The following is a 22,244-nucleotide window of genomic DNA, read 5'->3' as shown; positions in this document are numbered from 1 at the left end:
TGTCCCGCCGCAGCCGCCGGCTCCCGTCAACCCGCTTGGCGCAGCGCGCATGCGCCCCTCGCGGCTCAGCCCGCCGAGTGCCGGACTCTCCACCAAGTGCGCATGCTCCTGGCGCGTGCCTGCCGTTAGYTCAATTGCGCATGCCTGACCTTACCCGCCCGGGAACCGCTGCTGTGCGCGTGCGTAATGCCCTCTGGTGCCGACCTGCGGGGCGGCTCATGGGGAGGGTGCCCCCTCCCTTAGTCTGTTGGGGACTGCGCATGCGTGAGGCTTTTGTGCCACACACAGTATGGCCGAGAGGCCGTATTCCTTGGGGCGTGACGCGCGGCCGTCAAGCAACATCGGCAGCAAAAGCAGCCTCGCCCTTTCGCGACGCCGAGTGACGGAGGGTGTTGGTGGGAGGCGGCGGAGGGCTCCGTGAGTCGGTGGGTGGCCGCGGAGGGCTTGAGGGCTGGCGGCGGCGTTGGGGCAGCGACGGGCTCGGCTCGGGCGGGCTCACTCTGCCCTTCCCTGCCGTGGGGGCGCCCCGGGAGCCGTGCCGGTGAGGGCGGGGGAGGGAGCGGGGCCGAAGTGGCGTCTGTCGCGCGCGGCTCGCGGCGACCGTTACACCCGCAACGGTCGCCCGCGGCTCGCGGCGTTCGTGCCTCCGGGCGCCCCCGGCGGGCCGCTACTCGCCCTCCACGCGCGGGGCTGAGGGGAAGGAAGGGGAGAAATCTCACCGGAAAGTGTGCGCCTCACCTGAAAGAAACCGGCAGGGCGGAAGCCCCGTGGCTACCGAGTCGGTAGTCTCACGGGCTGTGGAAATGGCAGGCAAATCGTACTGGGGGGTGGCAGTCCCCGGACACCTTTGCGGAGCTGAGCTGTGGGGCAGGGCGGTGGGGGACTGGGAGTGTTGTACAAGGAACTTAGTGTTTGTTTGGGTTTACTTGCCGCATGCAGGCCCGGCCAGTTTTGTAGGCAGTGCAGGCTGGAAGTTGTGTCCCTGTGCCTGACAGATGGCGGTTTTTTCAACTGTTTCCTAGAAGAGATCAAAGGGATAATGGTAAGCATGTGTTAATTGTTTGAATCTGCTTAGGAGTGGTTGCTCAATGTTTATGCTGGTGCTCCAGTATGGGCCAATATCTATTCCAATTCTGTTTCTTTCTCTCTCTACCCTAACAACATGATCAATTGTAGTTCCAGAACAATTTCTCCATACATAACCCCGAGTCCCTTCTCTTATCTATGCAAAGGTCCTCTCCACCAGAGCCCTTTGAGTGACACTTTTCTGTCATTTGTCCTTTGTCCTGTCTACCAGCGTTTCAGACCTTCAAAACCACAAAAAAGCAGTCTATAAGTTAAATATCTTGTATTGCTCTGCTTGAAGGGTAGGTTTTGCAATGGGAGAGCAAATTAAAGTGTTACATAAAAATTTGCCTTATCAAAGCAGTTCCAGTTTCTTAAATGGTTCCTGATAGAGGCATTGACCTTAAATTGATAGTATAGCTCTTACTGGTTATCATAGAAGTTTCTGTTGCTGAAGGCACAGGTTTTTTCATCACTGTTAGCTTGCCATTTACTCTTAGTCCAGTCCCTTCTGCTTCCTTTCTTTTGCTGGCACAAACGTTAATGTGACTGCATGTTGTACCAGTCTGGGGAACCGATCTGAGATTGTAGTTCTGTAGCAGGCTTAATTAGGATCACCGCTGCTGTTTTTCTTTCCTTTCTGCCTTGGCTACAGGTTCTCATCCACTGTATTGCACCAGTTCCTCAATCACTGTAACTTTTGCTAAGCCTTCTTAGCCTATTAATACAACAAAACCTAACCTAGCAAATCAGTGAATAGTTTCCTGTCTGGTTAGTGTGTTGAGCCAGATGAGGAAAGGGCCACATGAACTGTTCCAACTGATTCAAGAGAAGAAGCAGAAAAAGGCTAAAAGAACATTAATTAGTAGGTAGATTGACTTAGACTACTGTAGGATCACAGTTAAAGTTAAAACTTTTTTTTTCTGCCAGTTCAGTCTTAAACCAGGTCAATTATCCCTACAATTCATCAAGCTTTTGCTCTCACAGTTGAATGGATGAGGCTGCTTCTTTTGACATTAATGCTGGCTTAAACTGGGTTGCAGTGACTGACAGTGGCATAAGACACTCTAAAATGTTGCTATATAGGAGGATTTAAAGCACAGTATATTTTTGACCATAACCACTTGTGAAAATAGAAGCAGCAGCAGTAGTGGGTTTTAGCAGAATCTTAATGTCACCTCATCACTGAGCCCTGCATAGTTTGCTTTTCTCCTATTCACATGGGACTTGTAGAAGTGGTATCTTAGTGCTACACATCCGATGATTCATAACTCCTTCCAGCCTTTCAAACAGCTTTGCTTTATTTTGTCACCTGGAGCAAGAACATTTTTTTTCCAAAATTAGAAACTAGTGCAGAAGAAAAAATGCAAGTCATTAATCTGATTTTTACTGTCTTGATTTCCAATGGAGTATCCTTAATTAGTGCCAGACATTTGGCAAGCTATGCCATTAATTAGTTGGGAACTGCATCCCATCCTTTTTCTTCCTGCTATTATATGTTTGCAACGTCTGTGCAAAGGCGGTGCATGCCATAGCCTGCACCAAGGCTGGTGTGGATGTGTATCTGCAGACAACATGGGATGACAGCTACTAAAAAAGGAAGTAATATCTCTGGTATGGGGAGAGACTGTGGCATGTCAAAAACTGGAGGGAGAAATGAAATGTATTTGAAACAACGGAAACCAAGCAACATGTCATAGTTTGTCTTTTCTTGCCTTCTAGGTTTAGCACCTGCAAATTCCAGATCCTCAGGGACGCTGTTGCTGGTAACAGCCAGGCGATGGGCAAACTTGAGGACTAGAAAAAGCAAAGGCAAGACAAGGTTTGGAAATGCTAGCAAAGCATGAGAAGAGGTTTTGAGATCAAAGTCAAGAAAAGAAAAATCGTTGGGGAAGAATAGAAGTTGAAACTGATGCAATTTGTTTGGTTGAAATAAGCAGTCTGTACTGCTAGATAGATTGGCATGTATCTGCTGCTCTCCCTCTGCTTGTCTCCTGACTAATGTACATCTCTTGAAGTTGGCAGAAGATAAAACATCTCCAGTTCTTCAGGTCAAGAACTTACTACTGGCAGAGGGCATGACAGGGACTTTAGTGAAAGACATTGTCTTAGGTTTCAAAGTGAAAACATGCCTTGACTCATTATACCAGCCACAAGGACCCTGGCGTTGTGTAGGTGCTGCTACAACATCAGTCTTTAAAACTTACTGAAGTTTTTATCAAAAACACCTTGAGTGTATCATTTACCTCAAAGTTCCCATCCACCTTCTATTTAAACTCCCTTTTGGGTTGGGTTTTTTTATATATACATCTGAGACACTTCATTTTTATGTCAAGTTCAAATGAAGTTTTTGTTTCCCACTTGATGAAAATATTCTTTCCTCCATTCTGATAGACATCAAACATGCTAAAATAAGCCAAAGAGTGTCAGCAAGGCTGAGTGTTCAGATCTCAGCAAAGTGAGTGTGAAATGTAACTTACTACCTCCACGGTTCCATTAGTACAGAAACTCTAGGACAGCAAAAATGTATACAGTTCTGTTTAAAAATATTATAATGCTATGAAAATATTCTAAAAGCTGGATCCTCTGGGATTCACCAAGCCAAACCAAAATTTTAGGCTCACCATTCAAATGGTAGAATGTACATGTGCCAGTAAACAGTCCTCCAGCAAAAACATAGTGTATATTTCAATGCTTACATCAGTATTGGGAGCTAGTACTTGACTTCACATTCTGCTGATGGTGATTAGCATTGTTTTCCACTTTTTAAACTTTGCATTGTGTTCCTTGCTGGCCTCTCCTTACGATCACAACTTTGCACAAAGATAGTGCTTGTTGTGTTCACCCTGAACTAGCAAAGTCCTGAACTTCCTGTCTCTGCAGGAGACCTATAAAAGCATACAAGAAAACAACAATATGAAAAGAATTGGTTGTCGTCTTCATAATGCAGTATTTTCTTGAGCAGACACTTCTAAAACATATCCATACTGCAGCCAAAGGAATAGCATATCCAGGATACCTGTAAATGTAGTTAGCTTGTATTGTCGATAACAGTGTAGCCACAGAAGCACGAAGCTAAATGCAGGCTGTGAAGACTACTTGCGACTTTGTCAGGAGTTTATATGGGTTACACTCCATGCTGCTGTGGCAACACTGTCAGTAGGTCACCCAGTTAGTGGGTGACCCAACTAATCAAAAACTAGCTCAGATGTGTCTACAAGCCATGGAGTTGGCTGTACTACAGCATGCCAGTAGAAACAAAACACAATGTAGAAACTGTGTAGCAGATGATGAGTCTTCTATCTAGGTAATTGTATGCTTGTTTGTATTCTGTACACTTTCGTTACAGATTTTAGTAACCCTAATCTTAACAAACACGCCATTAACATAAGCACTTTTCATAATCAGTGAAGGTATGCTTTGCTAGTCGGACACACAACATAGGATCTTCTCAATTCCAGGTTTCTATTGTACTCATTTAAGAGGAATTGCAAATGTAGTTTCTCACTTTAGAACAAAATTTAACATTAGTCCTTATGGATCCATATTGTTCTTAGAAAGTTCTGATTCAGATTGAAAGCAGCATAGATAAATAAATCAGAACTCTGACTAGATGGTACAAATGCTCTTTGAAAGTCATCAAAATTATTAGACGTCAGCATAGGGCATTTAAGCAATGATTTCCTTTTTAATTTTTTAAGTGAGCATCCTTAGTTATGCTGAAAATCAGAGCCATGTTGTTTGTCAGTACTATGAACTTGACTGTGACAGTTCTGTTTTAAAGATGAGCTGCATATCATGTCTGGATAAAACCAGGTTAGGTAAGACTCTTTCATCATTTTAAGAAATATGATAGTTGCAATATTTTAATAATATTGAGTTTCATTTTCTTCAATCTTACAGACAAATATATAAGACTTCAAAATTAAATGGCAGCCTTGTGTTCAGTTTTGTAATAAATATCTACATCAGTAAACGGAAAGAGACTAAAGTTGTGAGTTAAACCCCATGTTAATTTGCCAGGTTTGTCTTGTTACTATGCACAGCAGAACCTTATTGCACTTACAGTATTTGCTTTTATTGTACTTTAAGAGAATAAGACTCTAGCTAATATTTTCTAGGGAAGTTAAATAATATGGGGTTTGGGGGGAGGAGGGAAGAGGGGTTAAGTGATTTGGGGAAGATGTTCTTTTACTGGCTTTATATAACCCAAGGCACATTAGTTTTCTGTGGATTAGTTTCCTCATCTGTAAAAGGATACCCTACTCTGTAAATCAGCAAGATTTTTACAAGGAAGGTAATTTTTTAAAAATTACAGACATTTATATTAAACATATATGTACACTGCTGCAAGCTTTAAAATACTGTATTCTTCAAGTTTCAGTTAATCTCTGCATTTAATCTTGGACAGCTCAAACTGGTTCATACTTTCTGACTCTTTTCCATAGGTAGGGTTTTTTTTCTCTTTTCCCCACTGTTCTGTGTGGAAGTATGCTTTGGAGGAAGAATGTGGGATGGAGAACAATGTTTGCCAAGTTCTACATTTTTTTGTTTGGCAAAAAGAAAAAAAAAAAAGGCCTCTGACCCTGGAAAACTCTAAAGCTGTTTCATTCTCTGAAAAAAACATCCGTTTCTGACATAGATAGATACCTGTTTCTAATCTCTTGCTTCATCTAGCTGCAGAGTTCACTACCCCTATGTCAGAACTTTCAGTTCTGTTGGGATTCCCACAGTTACTTTTTATTTATAATGAAAAGTTAACAGTTGCAAGTTCTGACTTTGATATTTCTTATAAGGTACAGAAATCATAATGGGAATTAAAATGGAAAGGAAAAACTGTCCTTACTCTGTTTTTCTAAAGTAAAACACTCTGGAAAAATGTGTAATTTTTTTGTGTTTTATCCTTTTCATGTCTCAAATATATTACTAGTGATAATGAAAAGATTAATATGGACTTTCACCAGCACTGATCTAATGCCAGTTAAAACCAAGGCATATCTATTCCTAGGGTTTTTTAAATCATTTTAAATTGTTCCTTTTATTCTATCTATAAATCAGTACCTTAAAGTATAATTTGGCAGAAATAACTTTAAAAATCTATTATTATAACAGTTTGTGGTTATAACTTTGTCTTACAAACATTTCACTTATTGCCTAGATCCATTGTCCTAAATCACCAGACACTTCCTAAAAACATTACATTAGCACTCTTGACTTTTTTCTAGTCAAATCTCGTGTTCAGTGGTAGGTTTCATAGTGACATGCTTCTGAAAGCTTTGTTTTAATGGGCTCTTAGGACAGTGGTCTATTCCGCAGCTAGCTGGTTAGGCATAGGACTCAGTAACTTAGGGGACACAGCTGAGGCTTGTTCTTTTTAATTTTCTCATAGACATAATAAAGCAGTGAAGAGAAACTGAAGGAAGGAAGTACTACTATCTTACAGATCTGAAAACTCTTTCCGAAGTCTTTGGACAAACTAGGTATTTATGTAGTTAAATCTAAAAAGGTAGGATTTCTTGCTTTTCTATTTTATTTAGAAAACCTCAAAAATATTAAAAACCTGTTTTGTGATTCTCAGTGGTATTGGAAAAATAAGTTTATATGATTAAGAGGAATGCAAAGGCTAAAACACTGTCCTTTTAAGTGAGTTCTGTGGAGTCTTACCAAATTCTAGTAACTTTTTCCTGAGAGAATTTTAATAAAGGCGTATTGCTTATTAGTTCTTCTTCACAAAACTTTCAAATCAGTTTAAAAGGCAATCAGTATTATAAAAACAGACCCTGAAGGAGAAGATGTTTCAAGGTTAGCTGCGGTTCTGGCTTCTTTTTCTTCCTGAAGATTGTGTGCTTCTCTAGGCATGTGGAGATTTCATGCTGTTCCTTACAGAATGGAAGTCTACAGCAAATAATGAATCTTAGGGATGGCTTTCTTTTCCTCCCCCCCCCCCAGTATGAAAGCAACACAAAATACAAAATCTGCTGGCTGAAAGTACCACAGCTGTTATCTGTAAGGATACTATTTTTAAGTTTGTTAGGCATTATATAAAAGGCAATAAAATAGAAAGCAAGCACTTTCATATGAACATTTTGACGTTTCTACTTCAGGTAGAATTCAGGTAAATAGAAACTGTATGTTTCACAATGGCTATGAGAAACATGTTCAATAGCAGAGTTCGGAACAAGCAAAGATCATGCATCTGCTAATGTTTTTGCTTTCAGCATTCAGAGAATCTTGATATAAAACTAGGATGCTGAAGTCTAGCAGTAAAATCCTCGAATTCTCACTGAGATATCAAAGTCTCCAAAATATATAAGTGTTTGCATTCTCACCAGTTAAGTTCTACATGCACCTTAAGTTTCCAGCTTTCTCTAACTGCTTCCAGGCCCTTTGTGGATTTAGCCCTGTGGATTCAGGACAAATACTTTGTTTCTGTATGTTCTTTTAATAGGTTGAAAGTGTGTGGAAAGCATGGGCTATGATATTGAGCGTTTTGTTGGCTACGTTAATGAAGGACTTTTATGCTCCATCTGCCGAGATGTGTTAGAAGATCCATTACAGGCTCCATGTGAGCATGCTTTCTGTACTGCTTGTATACATGGATGGCTCATTCATCACAGTAACTGCCCTGAAGACAGACAAACGCTTGATGTATCTTTGCTACGACCTCTTTACAGGTATACAACAATCACTCTATGTTGAAATTGTATAAATATAGGATTTCTCAACTTTGCCTGCAGAGCTTTATCTCTTCTCATTTACTGTCACTCAGATTATCCTTATGCAATATGCCTATGGCAGAAACTGATCACTTGGATGAGAACATTAACATTGGATGAGAACACTAACATTTTCTATTTATTCTAACTGACTTTTGAGGTATTAAAGATTTCAGAATGGATAGAACACTTAGTTTGCTCTCCACCTTTTTATGTTGTGAGTGTTGATTGTAGATGTCTTTCTGGATATTATTCTGAATCTCTTTTACAGCACCAAAAGACTTTTCCATCTCTTTTAGAGAAACCAGGCAATGCAGCTCTTGACAGCAACAATCACTAAACGTTATATATCTTTAGTTTTTCTGCTCAGCCATACTACAGTATCTTTGTAGTTGGGTTTGTAATGAATAGGTTCCTGTAGATATGAATAAGACTTCTTGCTTTCAAATCCCTTTTAAAAAAAGGTCTTTAGCCATAGGAGTATCTGTGTTGATCCTCGTCACACAAAGCAGCCTGTTTTTGCAAGTCACTTTTCTGCAATTCCTGCTATTGCCAGCACACACAGTTTTATCAGGAGATACTGCTGGGTCTTTAGCCCCTGTGTTTTCTAATCTTGCTCAAGCAAATTAACAAATTATGTTATGATTAATTTAATTCCTGTTACTGAGAGTTTTAACTCTGGTATTTCCATTATTTTTTTCAGTGATGAGATCATACTGTATGGAAAATTGGAGTGTAATGTGGACAAAATCCCAAAGTTTAATTTATACTTTGTTTTGTCTGTGCTTATTGTACTCAATTTAGTTTGGCATGTTTGGAAACAAAAAACTTAAATGGTGAATGACTATTGATCTGTAGCCTAAGTGTTTATTATTGTTAATATCTGCTGAGCTAATTAAAGGATACAGTTAAAACTTTATTCAGGAATTCATTTGCATGGTTAATTTTGGAGAGTAACTTTTTCCATTAATGTTGCTTCTCTCATTTTAAGCCAACGTGGTCTTTCATGTTTTCAATATGGTCACTTGAATGCTAAAATATTTATTTTTATATATATACACATATATATATATATATATATAAAATCAGTTTTCTTCATGGAAATTAAAATTCCACTTTCTCTTCCTGAAATTGGAAAATGCAGATTTTCAATAATGTATTCTTCATCCACGATTTGATTTTTTTTTTTTTCATATAGATATATGAAAAATGATTTAAACCGTCTTCAGCTACATTGCAAAAACAGAGAGTATGGCTGTGAAATGGTTTGTTCTCTAGAGTCTATAGACAGGCATGAAAGAGAATGTGAATACAGTCAGATACTTTGCTCCAATGCTGGTGAGTAGTGTTCAAAGAAGTTGAATTGTCTTTATTCAGAGAACATGTATTTGTCATCTTTTGTCCAACAGAATGGCAAAAATGGCCATTCATTTGCTTCTGGGTTGAACTCCTCACGATCTTCTGAATGCTAGACCGAAATGAGCCAAGAAAATATTCTTTTGGCAGAAACAAGTAGGTACTACCCCTGGTGCCTCTCTGTATGGACATGATCTCTTGTTCATGAGTGCTACTGTTTAGCAAAGATACAAAAAGAGCTAAACAGAAAGTCAAAGCATTAGTACTCCTTGCAGCAATCTTTGTACAAAATTTATTCCTAATTTGTGGCAATCCTGATCACGAGCAACAATTTCTTATCCAAAAACTAACTAAATTGAATCAGAAAGATCGACTTCAAATTTGTCAAAATGTAGTAGTGCATTTCTTTTGCTTTTTGTCAAGTTATRAGTGTGTCTTTCAGCTTTGACTGTTTATTGTTGTGACTGAATCAATGTAATAGCATCTACAGAAGTCACATGCTTATAGGTCATTATTTATTTTTAAAACAGCCAGTTGCCTGGGTGTGTATCCTTCATGCGCAGTCACTCACTTTCTCTCAGTTTTAACAAAAACCTATCTTGTATGTGAGAATTTTTTTGAACTAAAGTTTTGCCAAAATTGATATGTTCATGTCTTTATTTTCAACAAACCTGCATTTCCTGAGGAAGAAACATACCTTTAAAGTTTCCCAGTCAGCTTTATTCCAAAGGCTATGTTACCAGGCAGATATAATTTCTAATAAATGATACAAAGGGCATAGTCAAGTCTGCCATTGTAATTAATAATGAGAAGATTAAGGTGCTAGTATTGCTCTACTGGAAGTTAACATTTCTCTCAGCAGTAAGTGACTGTTGTAGATGCTTTAAATTAACCAGTTTTACTTTCTACCAAAACAGATTAAGTAGCATTTATACAGTTACTACACATTAGCTCTTATGTATCATATTCTGGGGACTGAGGATTCTTAAATATCTTGAACTCTTTCTCAAAAGTACGTCAGAGTATTTTCCAAAGTACCTCAATTACTATCATAATATTTATTAGTAAATCTCCATTAGAGAGCTGTCTTTTGTAATTTTCTGGAATAGTTTGTTGACAAGTTTCATTGTACTATTGTTTCTTTCAGTTTTCTTACATCTCTTTTATCTTTAAATGAAATGCAAGCTAAAAATATATACTACAGCAAACATTGTCTAAGATTAAAAGACTACAAACTTCAAAGTTTAGTGTGTTAAACATGGCAACAGTTTATGTGGTGTTCTTTTTTGGTTCTCCATATTTTATTTTTAGTCACTATGGATTTGTAAAGTTTATATCCTATAATTTTTGTGTAAATGCTTCTGGTTTTGCAACTGGTTCTTCAAGGGTCATAAATAAATGTTCTTGACTATTTATGTGGTCTAGTATGTCATGCTCAAGATCAATGGTCAGGAAAACAAGGTTCCATTCCAGCTCACCCTCTGGTTTACTATGTGTCCTTACACTTTTTTTCTATTTTTGAGGTCTACTTTTTTTTTTTTTTAAACACATTTTCATTCTTCTTCAGTTCAAATCATTGCAGTCTGTGGTAGAAGTGCAGGCAAGCTGCTATAGTCTCAGCTTGACATCAGCGTTGTCATTACTGAAGTTGCACTAATGCTAGACTAGTGACAGAATAATTTACAGAAAATACCTACCACCGGTAAGACTCTTAGAGTCTGTATTATTACTAGTATGTGTGTTTTAATGATCTCAACCCATATTCTAAAGAAATTACTCTTTTCATTGCTTTACCTTGAGCTAAGCAACTGTCAATCTGTTATTGTGGCTTGCTTGCTTGAGTGTTTTTGTTTGGAATTATTTAAAATGCTTTTGTTGTAAATGGCTGGCTTATCTTACTGTTCCTTGTTCAGGTTGTACAGTTCAGATTGAACGACGTAACTTAGATGGTCATTTGGCAGTCTGTGAATATCGGAGCCGTGAATGCCCCAATGGTTGTGGTTACACCATTCTCAGCGCAGAAGACACACAGCATAATTGTGTAGCAGAGCTAAGAACTGAGCTAGAACTACTTCGGTACAAATCTTCTGTTCCTTTGATGTTTGTTTTAATCTGGGCCTAAAGTCACCGCGTAGAGAGTTTCAAATACTAGCACTGGATTCTGGTATCTGTTAAATAACCCATTAACCAGTTGATGTTAATGGGCCAGAGTATTTTTATATGTCAATGCAGTCTTTAAACTCACTGTTTTGACTTTTTTGCTATTGTTCTTTTGTCCGAGTCATTACAAATCTTAAAAGATCATTGGCTGCAGTTCGACAAAATTGTGAACTGACAACATAAAACGGCAAAATACCTTCCAGGAACTAAACTGAAGCTAACAAACAATTTCATTTTTCCCTTTGTCTGGTATGGAGGCCGAGTGGCATTATTTAATAATTACTTTTTTTTTTTTTTTTAACTCTTGAAAATAAAAATCTCCAATCATTTTGGCAGTTAAAGGCAGATACTGGCTGGTAGAGAGTCTGTACTGTAGTCTCTCTCTACTAGATTCTCCCTCTGAGAATCCAGTTTTAAATTTTGATTAAAATCATGGTAGGTAGTGAATATGCTGGTTCTTTCCAACTTCCTCTTTTTCTTCTTATATATGTTACTCTAGTTTTTCCTTTCCATAATGTTCCAGTTGGACTGTTTTTCCCATGTTCCTTCTTGTTTCTCTCTTTTAACTTGTTCTTTAAGTCCTGTGCTCTTGAACATTGCTGTGAAGTCAGACTCGGATCTTTTTTTAAGTGCATTGGGACACAAAGGAATTCCACTAATAAAGATGCTAGCTTGCCTAGTTTCTAAACTCGAAAGGTTAACGTAGTAACAGTTAGTTTTTGGCTATGAGCAAGTTATAATAGTTTAGTGTATCCTATTATTTAATGTCCACCATAAAAGTGACAAGATTACATGTTTACAGATACTATAATACTCACAGTACTCACAGTCAAGATAAAGACTACTTGTGCTTAGTAATATTAACCAAGTGTATACTATAGGTAAAAGGCAATAGATCAGTTAAGGCTCAACATATATGATCCTGAGCTCTTAGAATTTTTTAAGAAATATGATAGGATTGTCCCTTATATATGTTTTCCATTGTTGTTGCATTTGGGCACCAAACCCTCTTTTTTGATGCTAGTATTTTTTTGACTGGGGCATTCTGGTTGGGAAAAAGGAGGATACTGAATATTGTATGATGAGCAGCAAGAATGAGAGGTGTCCTGTAGAGTGCAGTGGGAATTGGTTCAGGCTGTTTGGCTGCAAGAAATCTTTCTGGAATTTGAAAATTTATTTTTGCCATATTTACAAGATTGAAAAGGATAAATGAACTTTTTTTAGGTCAGAAATGATCTGCAGAGTGGAGGAGGCAAAGCATGAGATGGAGTCAAGATTAGATTCACAGCGAAGACATATGGTCCAGAAAGAGAGTATTCTGCAAAATGAAATTGAAGAACTAAAGGTAAATATGATCATTTTCTTCTCTCTTTTTTTTTTCCTCCTAATAGTTTTTCTTTTTTTGCTCTTCCCAGTAGAAGTCTCCATTTTTTATTCTGTGCAAAGAAACTTGCATTTCTTATTACATTTCATAAATGTAGAATTTCATAGAGATAAGCGTTCCCATTAACTGTGGGAAACAGGACAGCTGCTAGCACAGTGCTTTGCCTAGGCTGATGAGTTCTGTTGAGAAGCAGGCTGAGTGCTGCACTAGTGCAGTTTATCTTCTTCAAATTCATTTGGAGCTCGCCTGGATAGCCTGGACCGCATTGTTCTGTGTACGCATAACGTGTCGGTAAATCAGTCTGAAACTCATTTTCTGTGCCTAAACATAGAGTGTGTTTCACAGACTGGATGTAGTTAAAAATCCAGCTCCTGTTTTAGTGCTGTCCAAAGTAGCTTAATCCAATACTGACACAGAAGCCCTACTGTAGACAGTGATATTTACAGTATGGTTCAACTGTGGTGAAAGGGTTGGAGACTTGCACAGTAAACTTAATATAGCCTTTGCTTATTATTTGATTATTTTTGTCATTTGTCCAGTTCTTATTATATCACAGAATAAGTAATGATTTTTAAAGCCCAAAGCACTTGAGATATTGTGTATGTTACATTTTTCTTATGAGATTTGGTTTTAAATCCTTGAAGAATGTATCTGAACATAACCAAAACCTTATTTTGGTTGGGGTCTTGAAATACAAAATTTAAGCAGCAACCAGGTAAATCTACTGCCAATATTACACTTTATAGAAAACTTCTTGTACTTCTTGGGAAAACTCTATTGGAATCTTTGAAACAAGACCATCTCAGAAGGTGAATGCTGGATTGTGTCTCACCTTGTTTACATTTGTTCTGCTATCAAAAAACACGCTGGATAATTTCAGTGTTGCCTATTCTTTAGAATCCATTGCCCTATATGCATGGCCATTTCACCTTCATATCAGCATCACTAGAAAAGAGTTTGGTTTTGTTTCTTGCAGTAGTTTCTATTTGCTTTTCAGAGTCAGATGTCACGCATGATGTCAGATGTACGGTCTTTGATGGCTGCAGAGAGACAGCATCGTCAAGAGCTGGAGCAGGCAGAGCTAGAGAAGCGGGAATTAATGGAGCTTCTGAAAGGCCTACAGAAAGACTGTCGATTAAACACTACAGAAGGAAACAAGAAGTCAACAAACTTCCGCCCTCTGACACGACTAGAAAGTGTAAAACGAAAACCTAGGGAAGTTACGGTTATCTAAATAGAAGTAAGCTCAAAAACATTTTCTTTAATTTCTTTGTCTGGCAAATGTTTCTGCTTTCTATGAATGAATGGTAAACTTCATATCATTTCTGATTTACTTGTTTTCTTTTTAAAACTAAATTACTACTTTTTCCCTCTTGGGCTATAGAAACTAATGAGGGGAATTTTCTCCTATGGAACATTGGACTTTAAAACCTGTAATTTTAAAAGACATTTTTAGCTAATGTTTTCATAAGATGGGGGTGAGAGGCTTGATTCATAGCTCTTCAGTGCATCATTTACAGGATTCCTTCAAGCCTGGAAATTAGAACTTTTTAAATTAAATGATACATAAAGTTTTTCTCCTTCCTGGTCCTTTAGAGTGCATTTAAGTTTTTATAATCAGTTATGACATTTGGGATGTAGTTTAATTTTAGGAAAAGTCAGTAATAGAAAGTAAGAGTTTTACTTTAGAGCTGCTCTAATTTCCCAGGCTGATACACATTTGATAAGAGAATAATACCAAAGATCAAGGTAATGGTGTCATCTAAAATCTTTTATACAGGTGTGTGCGTAACTTGAAGGAGTTTGCAGGAGTGGATCTTGCTTTGTATTCAGAAATTTGGGGAGGCTGTATTTGAGCAGCACGGCTAGAGAGCTGTTGATGTTCATTCCCATACCTCTGTCACTTTGGTAATATTTCTATTACCTAGTCAGTAATAATGCATGTTGAGTTCTGCATGTTTTCACAATTCACAACGCTATTTCCTTGATGTGAAAATATCGGCTATTTCTACAGGGACCTTTGAGCTGAAGACCAACCTATGCAGTACTCAATATCTTTAAAGCATATATGAATATCTTAGTATCTTTTTCTTTTGGCAGGTTTAAGACTACTTGAACATCAGTATCCACAGTGGACAAACATTTGCACAGTCATATGGACTTCGGACTTTCTTATTAGTACTCAAGCATACTACACAAGAGCTAGGATTTTATAATAGACCCACAAATCCTGAAACAAGGGGGCATTTGCCTGTAAGGACTGCAGTATGCTTGAGAAATTTGTACAGTTCAAAGAGTTTTCTCTAAACTTCTCACACAGCCTGTTTGTATTGTTTTCAGTGCTATAATTGAGCCATATTCTGTCCTCTGTTACAGCTCTTCAGTGGAGTAACTAGGGGGAAACCTGGCCTCCTGTTTACCGAATGTGCTAAATCAGTTCTGAACTTTCAGGAAAACAGTATGCAGGTGCAACAGTCTCAATAAGCTAGTTTTCTAGTTTAGGAAGCAAATTCACTACTGTGTGTGCCTTGCTGCCACTCAGATCAAAGCTTTCGTGGCTAACAACATAACCAAAGAGAGAGGCAGCAACCTGCTTTAGCACATACACTACATTATAAAGGTGTGTGGTCAGAGCTCTCTTAATTAAATTTCAGGCATTAATAAATCCTTCTAATTCTCTTTTTTCTTTAGTGCCACTGAAAGGAAACATACACATGTTCAGCCCTTGTGTGCACTTAGAAATTGACTGAAATAACTCTCCTGTAAAGGTTTTTTTCTGAAAGAAAATCTTCATAGGAAGAGCTATTTCCAAATGTTTGTTTTTTAGTTCACACTTAAATTCTAGATGAAATTACAATTGTTGACAGTATTTAGGTCATTACAGCAGTATGACCCAACTCATGACATAGCACATCTCGTAAGCAGCCATATCTAACAATGTGAGACAGTAAAATAGTAGCTAAGATTTAACCTTCATTCACACCAAGCATTCAGTGGTCACTACACATACATCAGTGGACACATTAAAGTTGTAGTTAGAACCTAAGAATGCTTTTATTATCTTGTGCTCTAAATAAGCGAGCTGTTAGTGTTTGTGGTCTTTGTGGTTCTGTTTCAGCATTCACACTAATTTTGAAGCTGCTTGGCAATTCCAGATTTCATGCTATTAGAATCAGTGTTTCTTCAGGATGTTTTTCTGTGTACTGTAACTGTGAGGTTCTGTGCTGTAACTTTATCTACCTTGCTTAAAGTGAAAGAAGAAAATTCCTTCAAAATCCTATATCCTTCATCCTATCAAGATGAGCTGGATCATCCTTCCTGAATTGGAGGGCAGTAATGATCACCTTATCTTTTACATTCTGACCACAAAAAGCACATTATTAGCTCCATGCTTTCTGCCTAATTAGATCTCTGCATTTGTTTTTAGTTATAAATAGGAGGGTGACATTCCTAATTCTAGTGCAGAAAATAGGGTTTATTTAATATTTACTTAGCATTTGGTCTGCTGTCTGTATCCTAAGGGGACAGACATAAAACTCCACAAGAAAACAGCTCCTCAGTGTAAAGTAAGCACTTTCTGCTGTGCAGTCTATGTAGCTCCTAGTTGCCAGCTCTGGAGTTTGAACTTTCAGTGTTCAAAAATGGAAATGCTCTGGGCCCACCTGCAGCTGGAATGACCTGTCAGCTTGGGTTTCCCTTAGCAGAAAGAAAGCACTCACAGAGATATTTTAAATGGAGGTATATGGAGGTATATTAGCTAATAACACCAGATCTCTCCAGTTACACTGGAAAATCATTCAAATTTGAGCTTAATCAAATTCCTTAGTGATGATAACTGATGCACTTAAGACTTTCTTCTACTAATGAACCACTCACACACGGGGTTGTATATGCTTGAACATAGTCATCATTTTACCTATTTCTTAAACTAGAGTGAAATTAAATAGCCCATTATGTTAGAATTTTATCTAAATTTAGCTTTTCCAATCTTATGTATTACAACTTTTAATAACAGCTGGCAGAAGCAAAGGATTTTTTTTTTCAGATAGTCTGTTAGTCCTTTTCATAAAAACTAACGGTCCAAATATCATAGAAGACTTAAAGTAAGTGCAGATGTTCACTTGGAAATGCATAATTCCCTAGTTATAATCACATTTTAGGATTACATGAAAAGCTGCTAAAATTGCATTACAGGAAGATTTGAGCATTGAATTACTGGTAACAAGGATCCTAAATATTCTCAGACAATCACATCTTGATTCTGTTTCCTCACAATGGGGACCATGCTGATAGCGAGTTGAACAGTTACTCAAATGGACCAGTAACCATGCAAGCAGTTGTATCATTAGTTGCTTCTAATAGCACTTTGCAGCTAGAAAAGGGAGAGCATAAACTGTAGAGCAGGCCCAGATTAATGGAGGGTGGAAAGAAAGAGTAACTGCAATTCCATCGACTTCCCTCAGCCTGAGCGCTGCACCAGCCTGTGCACCAGCTCACCATTATACTTGTTAGCTTGCTAGCTTGCAGCATTACAATTAAAATAGCATTAGAATTAAAAGGAAATTAAACTTTTATCCACAACCAAGTGGGTACTGAATGTAACAGTACCAAACCTGGGAGATTCTCTAATAAAACTCTGATAGCAAACCGTTGAGTAGAGTACACGAAATTATAAGGAGTTGAGCAAATCCTGACAATTACATTAAATGGGGTAAAAAAAAAAAAAAAACCAAACACTAAGGATCTATATAAATTAGCATTTTAAAGTCAGCGGTAAGTTTGTCTTTGAAAGAAAATCAAAATTTACATGTTTATTCTGAAGACATAAGAGGTCAAGTCAGTTTTATTTAAATTAGTTCCCTTAAACTGACTTCTCCATTTGAGAAGTCAAGTTCAAGACCTGCTTCCTCTGTTTCATTCAGTATTAAAGCTACATGCCCTGTCCTTCTCTCCTCCCAAAGCAAAATACTGTCAATGGGCCTGGCCAGTGTGGACCACTGTGGCTAGGCTTGCATTCTTTAGTGAAAGGTAACAGTAATTTGGGGGAAGGCTTCTAGGTTTAAAGGAGACTTTCCAAAAGGCTTCTAGAATAGAGAAGCATGCATCTGAGTGAGATGTAAGAGTTTCAAGGTAGAGTTATGCTGGTCTTACTAATTAAGTGAAGAGTTTTTAGTTAGTATGATTCTAGTACTAGATTAACAGTCATAAGACAGATAAATTAAACAGCACACATATACAATGGTTTCTTGTCAAGGCAGAAGAGAACAAATTTGTACAGTCAAGCAAAATACATATTACAATAAAGTATTTTAACTGGGGAAAAAAAGTGTTATCTCACTGGTTTTGATAAGTTCAATGTATTAGTAAATCCCAGGTGGTAAACAGTTCCTGACATATATCAGAGTGGGGAGCCTTGCAAATTAAATTTAAATTTTCCATATGCTGTTCTCCTTGATGTTTTTGGCATGGTGCTTTTCTATAGCTTTTATTTAGAAGTGCTGGATAATTAAATTTAAATGGAGCAGTACTAGCCTTTTCCTTCCTCATGTACTGCTTCTTGGATGAAGAACGGTAGGTCAGGGAGATTTTATCACACAGATAGATGCCTTTACAAAGACCTACAATTCTATGCAACTTTATATTAACAAATAAACACTGAACTGTCTTCCAGCATTATGGTTCACTGCCAATCTATTTACATTTTCTACCTTTATATATATAAAAGAAGGATAAAACAGTGGTATCTTGGACTTTAAACTCTAGTCTGTAAAAGAAACAATAACAGTATTTGTATCAATTTGAAGTACACTTTGTATAGAAGTTGAATTAATAAAGGGTATATATAATGATGAATGCAATTTGCTTCACTTCTTTCTGTTAATTTTGAGTATCCTCTTTATCAGATGAAATAGCATACTTCAAGTATACTGGATGCACAGTACAGAAAGCCATGAATAAACTGTAATAGAGGGTCAATGCACTGAAGTAGGTAAGGCTGTATACCAGTCAGTCATGTAACTTTTTGCCAAGTACAGGGGATATATATTTAGTAATAATTAAGGCAAGCGTTTGATCAAACAGAATCTTGCTCAAGGATGTTTTTCCCTGCTTTCCAGATGGGAGTTTCTGAAGGGGATGAGCAGCCATTTTGAAGGAGAGAAGAACTAGCAAAGCCGAAAACTAGAATGCAGGAGTATGACAGCCAGTCCTGCAGAGACAGCAGGATAATAAACTGGCAAGAAGGGAAACCACACTATCCGTCAATTAAAGGGATCTTATCCCTAATGTAGGTTTTCCATATCCACTATATATCCTACATGTGAGGTAAGAACATGTAAGATCAGGAAAACAAGAGTCTTTCAAAATTTTCACTTCATAAGTTGTAATCTTGAGATGCATTTGCTTAAACATTAACAGTCAGGATACAAGGCAAGCCAGAGCATGCATCTGCTGCATGCAGCCTGCATTAGCTTTCTCATGCATATTCTTTTACCTGATGGGACTAGTTACTCAGTGAAAAAAAAGGCTAAAAGCTTGCATGTCACAACTTTAAAGAGTAGCATATCTTGCAAAGAACCTGTTTATCTGCTTACATACATCATCTACATCTGGCCTGCAGACAGTATAGAATAACAAGCAACAAGCTGCTGAAGATTTTGAAAATAAAAAAATGCACACAACTTGTCTCACCATTAGCCCATCAACTATGTCTTCTATGCATTTATCTATCCTTTAACTAGGACATTAAATTAACCAAGGCAATTCTTACAATTTTAAACCTAAAGAGCAGCTCTTGTTAACATTTTCTCCTTTTCTTAACRTACACTGTCAGACACACAGTCTGTGTACTCAGCCACAGGACTTTAGGAGGAAGAACTGTATTGTATTGTGGAACTGTTCAACATTACTCACTCTTCCCAGGTGCTTTGCTCATCAGGTAAGTGTATGATACTAAACAGTATTTTGACATTGGCATTAGCCACTTCCAGTGTTCTGGTGTTCCAGTTAGGAAATGAAACTTAAATTCCTTTTTTGGCATGATATAAAAAGTGAAATTTAATGATTTAAATGTTATTTGCTCAAGGTAAGAATTAAGAGTCAAACCAAATAACTCAAAATTTTAAACATGGCATTTACAGCATTATTTCAAGTTAAATTTATCCAAGAAAGGAACCACTGTGCAGTAAAGGACCTCAGAACTAAATTATTTTCAAAAATTAGACATATACTTCTTTTTCAAGTTTGACTAAATTTACAGATTGTGTTCATCTTGAACAATGTAACCAACCCTTTATTTCTTTAGTTTGAAAATGACCAGTGTGACATGCCATATTTCATATTTTCAAGAACCAGTACTGAATATTTACACATTTATTCCATGCTTGATACTTTTCTTCACTTTTCATTTCAAATTCCCTGACTGAAAACAAATCATTCACATCCCTACTAGTTTCAAATGCTGTAAAGTTTCTAAAAAAATAAAAAACCTTAAACACATGGCATAAAGGAGCTAGTCAGCTTTAAAAATATTTATGCAGTGCTCCTTAAAAAAATAGTATTAATACCTGTAATGTCTGAGAGCTCCACCCATTTTAGTCATTACAGTTCATCATTGTAAAATTACATCTTCCTGTTATTTCTACCATTCAGAAAGTTTTGACTTCCAAGCAATTTTTGTTCACCCTGTTATCTAAACAATGTTAAAATACATACCTCTGTAAACCAATATTATTCCCTTTAACCACACCCAGTCAACAATAGAAAAATTTACTTTACCACTTTTATGGGTTATGTCAATTGACTTTGTGCAAACTAATCAACTCTCAGAAATTGTGGGACAGTGTGGCACAGAGTCTCCACACACAGAAGAAAGTACATGCAAGAGGGGGCCTTCTACAGTTCAAATAAAAACCTACTTAATCTAGCCAGTCAGTATAAAGCTGAAAATTTTCATTTTAAAGTATGCACATACTTTAGGGAACACTTAAAACAGGGTGTTAAAGCTTATGATACTATGCAGACTAGCTGTCCAAAGCAAGATTACTTAAAACAAGAACAATACAACTAGGTCTTGCTTGAGTAGACAAAGACCCCTTTATAGCACTTTTGTAATGTCAAGAGATCAACTCAGTGAAGTCTAATGGTGGAGATCATATGTAAAAATTTTATATGGTCTTTCAGAAAAAGCTACCACTGCTCAGCCCATCCAAATATCCAACGCAAGGTTATTGGGAACTGGTTATTTCTATGAAATCCCATGGAGCTCAAAGGAATGCAGGCATATAAAAAGCTTACTTCAGTCACTGAGTTTAACATGAAAATAAATTTGGAGGTAAATCTAGTGGTAACATTTCTTTGTGAATTCCTACTTYTCAAGGTTTCTCTTTTTGCAATATATCTCAGTCTAAGAAGAATTATAGAATCACAAATCCAAACCATCTATTCAAAAGAAAAGTTTGGTGTTAATGCTTCACTCTGAGGTTATTCAGTTCATACATCTATCTCTAGCCCCTCTCCCCAACTACACAAGCCTGCAGCCAAGTAAGCAACTGATTAACTCCAGACTCTCAAAACAAGAGTATCTTGCCTTCTAACCTTGAAGCATATTCTGTTTTCCAGTGAAAGGATATTTATATTCCTAATACATAAGCTGGAGTGGTAAAGTAAATACTAGGATGTTATCTTATTCTCACTGAAGTCAATGGAAGATTTTCTGTGGATTTCAACAGGTGCAGGATCTTAAGTGTCTCATCATGGCATCAAGAATGTACAACAAAATTTATATAAATTACATTTATACATTTGTTTTCTTTCACAGATTAAGTCAATCTTCTATTAAATGTTTCCCCTGCTACTTCAACTGTGGGTCAGATATACCTCATTCATTAATTACAGACTGGCTAAAAAAAGGTCTAACGGCTCTAAACCTGAGAGAAAAACCTAAAATTGCCTTACACATTTTTTTAATTTTCTTGCAGTAATAAGTCACATACAACACACCTGTACCTTTCTTTTGGCACAATGAGTATTTTAAAAGTCCTTCAAGTCTTAACTCAAAGAGTTTCTTTACTGAATATTGTCTACCAAAGTCCACAAAAATTAAAACGTTCTTTCAAAAGGAACAAAAAATATACAATTGTACACAAAAAGTCTTGAATTTTATTGAAATTTCAAGTCTTGTATCAAACAAAAACTGTTTTCTTCAGACAAAAATATTCTCTTGGTGTCCTCCAGATACCCAGTAACTCCAAATTGGTCCTTTAGTGCCTCCATTTTTCTTTGTCATCTTCACAAGAAGTCCACATGGTTGGCTTTTCCTTTAGCTCTCATTTTATCGTGTGAAGGAACGTACATGACGACCTCTTCCACTGCCTCCACTAACAAACTTCCCTCTTGAGCCACCACTGCTACTACTATTAGCACTTGTCCAAGACGGTCCAATTCCACCCCGGCCTCTGGAAGCACGTTTAAGATGACTCAGTTGAAAAAAAAAAAAAAAAAAAAAGAAAAAACCCTAGGCGTAGTAGGTGTTCTGAAAACATAAGAAACAAAAACAAGACGAG

The 22,244-nt window shown here is 37.3% G+C and overlaps 3 protein-coding genes across 20 annotated transcripts in view; 1 reads left to right on the top strand and 2 right to left on the bottom strand.

Moving 5' to 3' along the window:
• RAD54B (RAD54 homolog B) overlaps positions 1-910 on the bottom strand; it is a 69,522-nt gene extending 68,612 nt beyond the window's left edge. For 3 of the 5 annotated variants that reach the window (XM_026081006.1, XM_026081009.1, XM_026081013.1), the window contains exon 1: positions 150-286. In XM_026081006.1, coding sequence (XP_025936791.1) covers positions 150-262 — 113 coding nt within the window. In that variant the 5' untranslated portion in view covers positions 263-286. Of the gene's footprint in view, positions 1-149; positions 287-738 lie in introns of those variants that run through there. The other 2 variants (XM_026081012.1, XM_026081011.1) reach the window with 2 other exon arrangements.
• Positions 295-21,987, top strand: LOC112973310 (RING finger protein 151-like). 14 transcript variants are annotated; one of them, XR_003255930.1, is made up of 11 exons: positions 317-425; positions 940-1,042; positions 2,788-5,088; positions 6,455-6,571; positions 7,514-7,739; positions 8,980-9,119; positions 11,051-11,213; positions 12,522-12,642; positions 13,679-14,589; positions 18,585-18,670; positions 18,798-21,987. XR_003255930.1 is itself a non-coding variant. In XM_026081024.1 (10 exons), the coding sequence occupies exons 5-9, from the start codon at positions 7,534-7,536 to the stop codon at positions 13,913-13,915; spliced, it is 867 nt and encodes a 288-aa protein (XP_025936809.1). In that variant the 5' UTR covers positions 295-417; positions 940-1,042; positions 2,788-5,088; positions 6,455-6,571; positions 7,514-7,533; the 3' UTR covers positions 13,916-13,921; positions 14,782-18,534. The 14 variants fall into 14 exon arrangements, 11 of the variants coding, with proteins under 11 accessions (XP_025936809.1, XP_025936811.1, XP_025936810.1 ...); XM_026081024.1 differs by lacking the exons at positions 18,585-18,670; positions 18,798-21,987 and adding an exon at positions 14,782-18,534 and having other exon boundaries at positions 295-417; positions 13,679-13,921; XR_003255931.1 differs by lacking the exon at positions 18,585-18,670.
• VIRMA (vir like m6A methyltransferase associated) overlaps positions 19,952-22,244 on the bottom strand; it is a 29,432-nt gene continuing 27,139 nt past the window's right edge. The window contains exon 24 of the mRNA XM_026081004.1: positions 19,952-22,157. Within this exon, the coding sequence (XP_025936789.1) occupies positions 22,013-22,157 (145 nt within the window). The 3' untranslated portion in view covers positions 19,952-22,012. The remainder of the gene's footprint in view (positions 22,158-22,244) is intronic.

This window comes from Apteryx rowi, unplaced genomic scaffold, assembly GCF_003343035.1.
Source record: "Apteryx rowi isolate R43461 unplaced genomic scaffold, aptRow1 scaffold_533, whole genome shotgun sequence".
Taxonomy (NCBI): domain Eukaryota; kingdom Metazoa; phylum Chordata; class Aves; order Apterygiformes; family Apterygidae; genus Apteryx; species Apteryx rowi.
This window is presented reverse-complemented; position numbering and strand designations above follow the sequence as displayed.

What these genes read in the sequence shown, in the direction of transcription:
- LOC112973310 (XM_026081026.1), top strand. Translation starts at nt 7,534, where the DNA reads ATGGGCTATGATATTGAGCGTTTTGTTGGCTACGTTAATGAAGGACTT. An exon ending in GATACTTTGCTCCAATGCTG is followed by an intron (nt 9,120 to 11,050) that starts GTGAGTAGTGTT and finishes TTCCTTGTTCAG; the next exon opens with GTTGTACAGTTCAGATTGAA. An exon ending in ACTGAGCTAGAACTACTTCG is followed by an intron (nt 11,214 to 12,521) that starts GTACAAATCTTC and finishes AACTTTTTTTAG; the next exon opens with GTCAGAAATGATCTGCAGAG.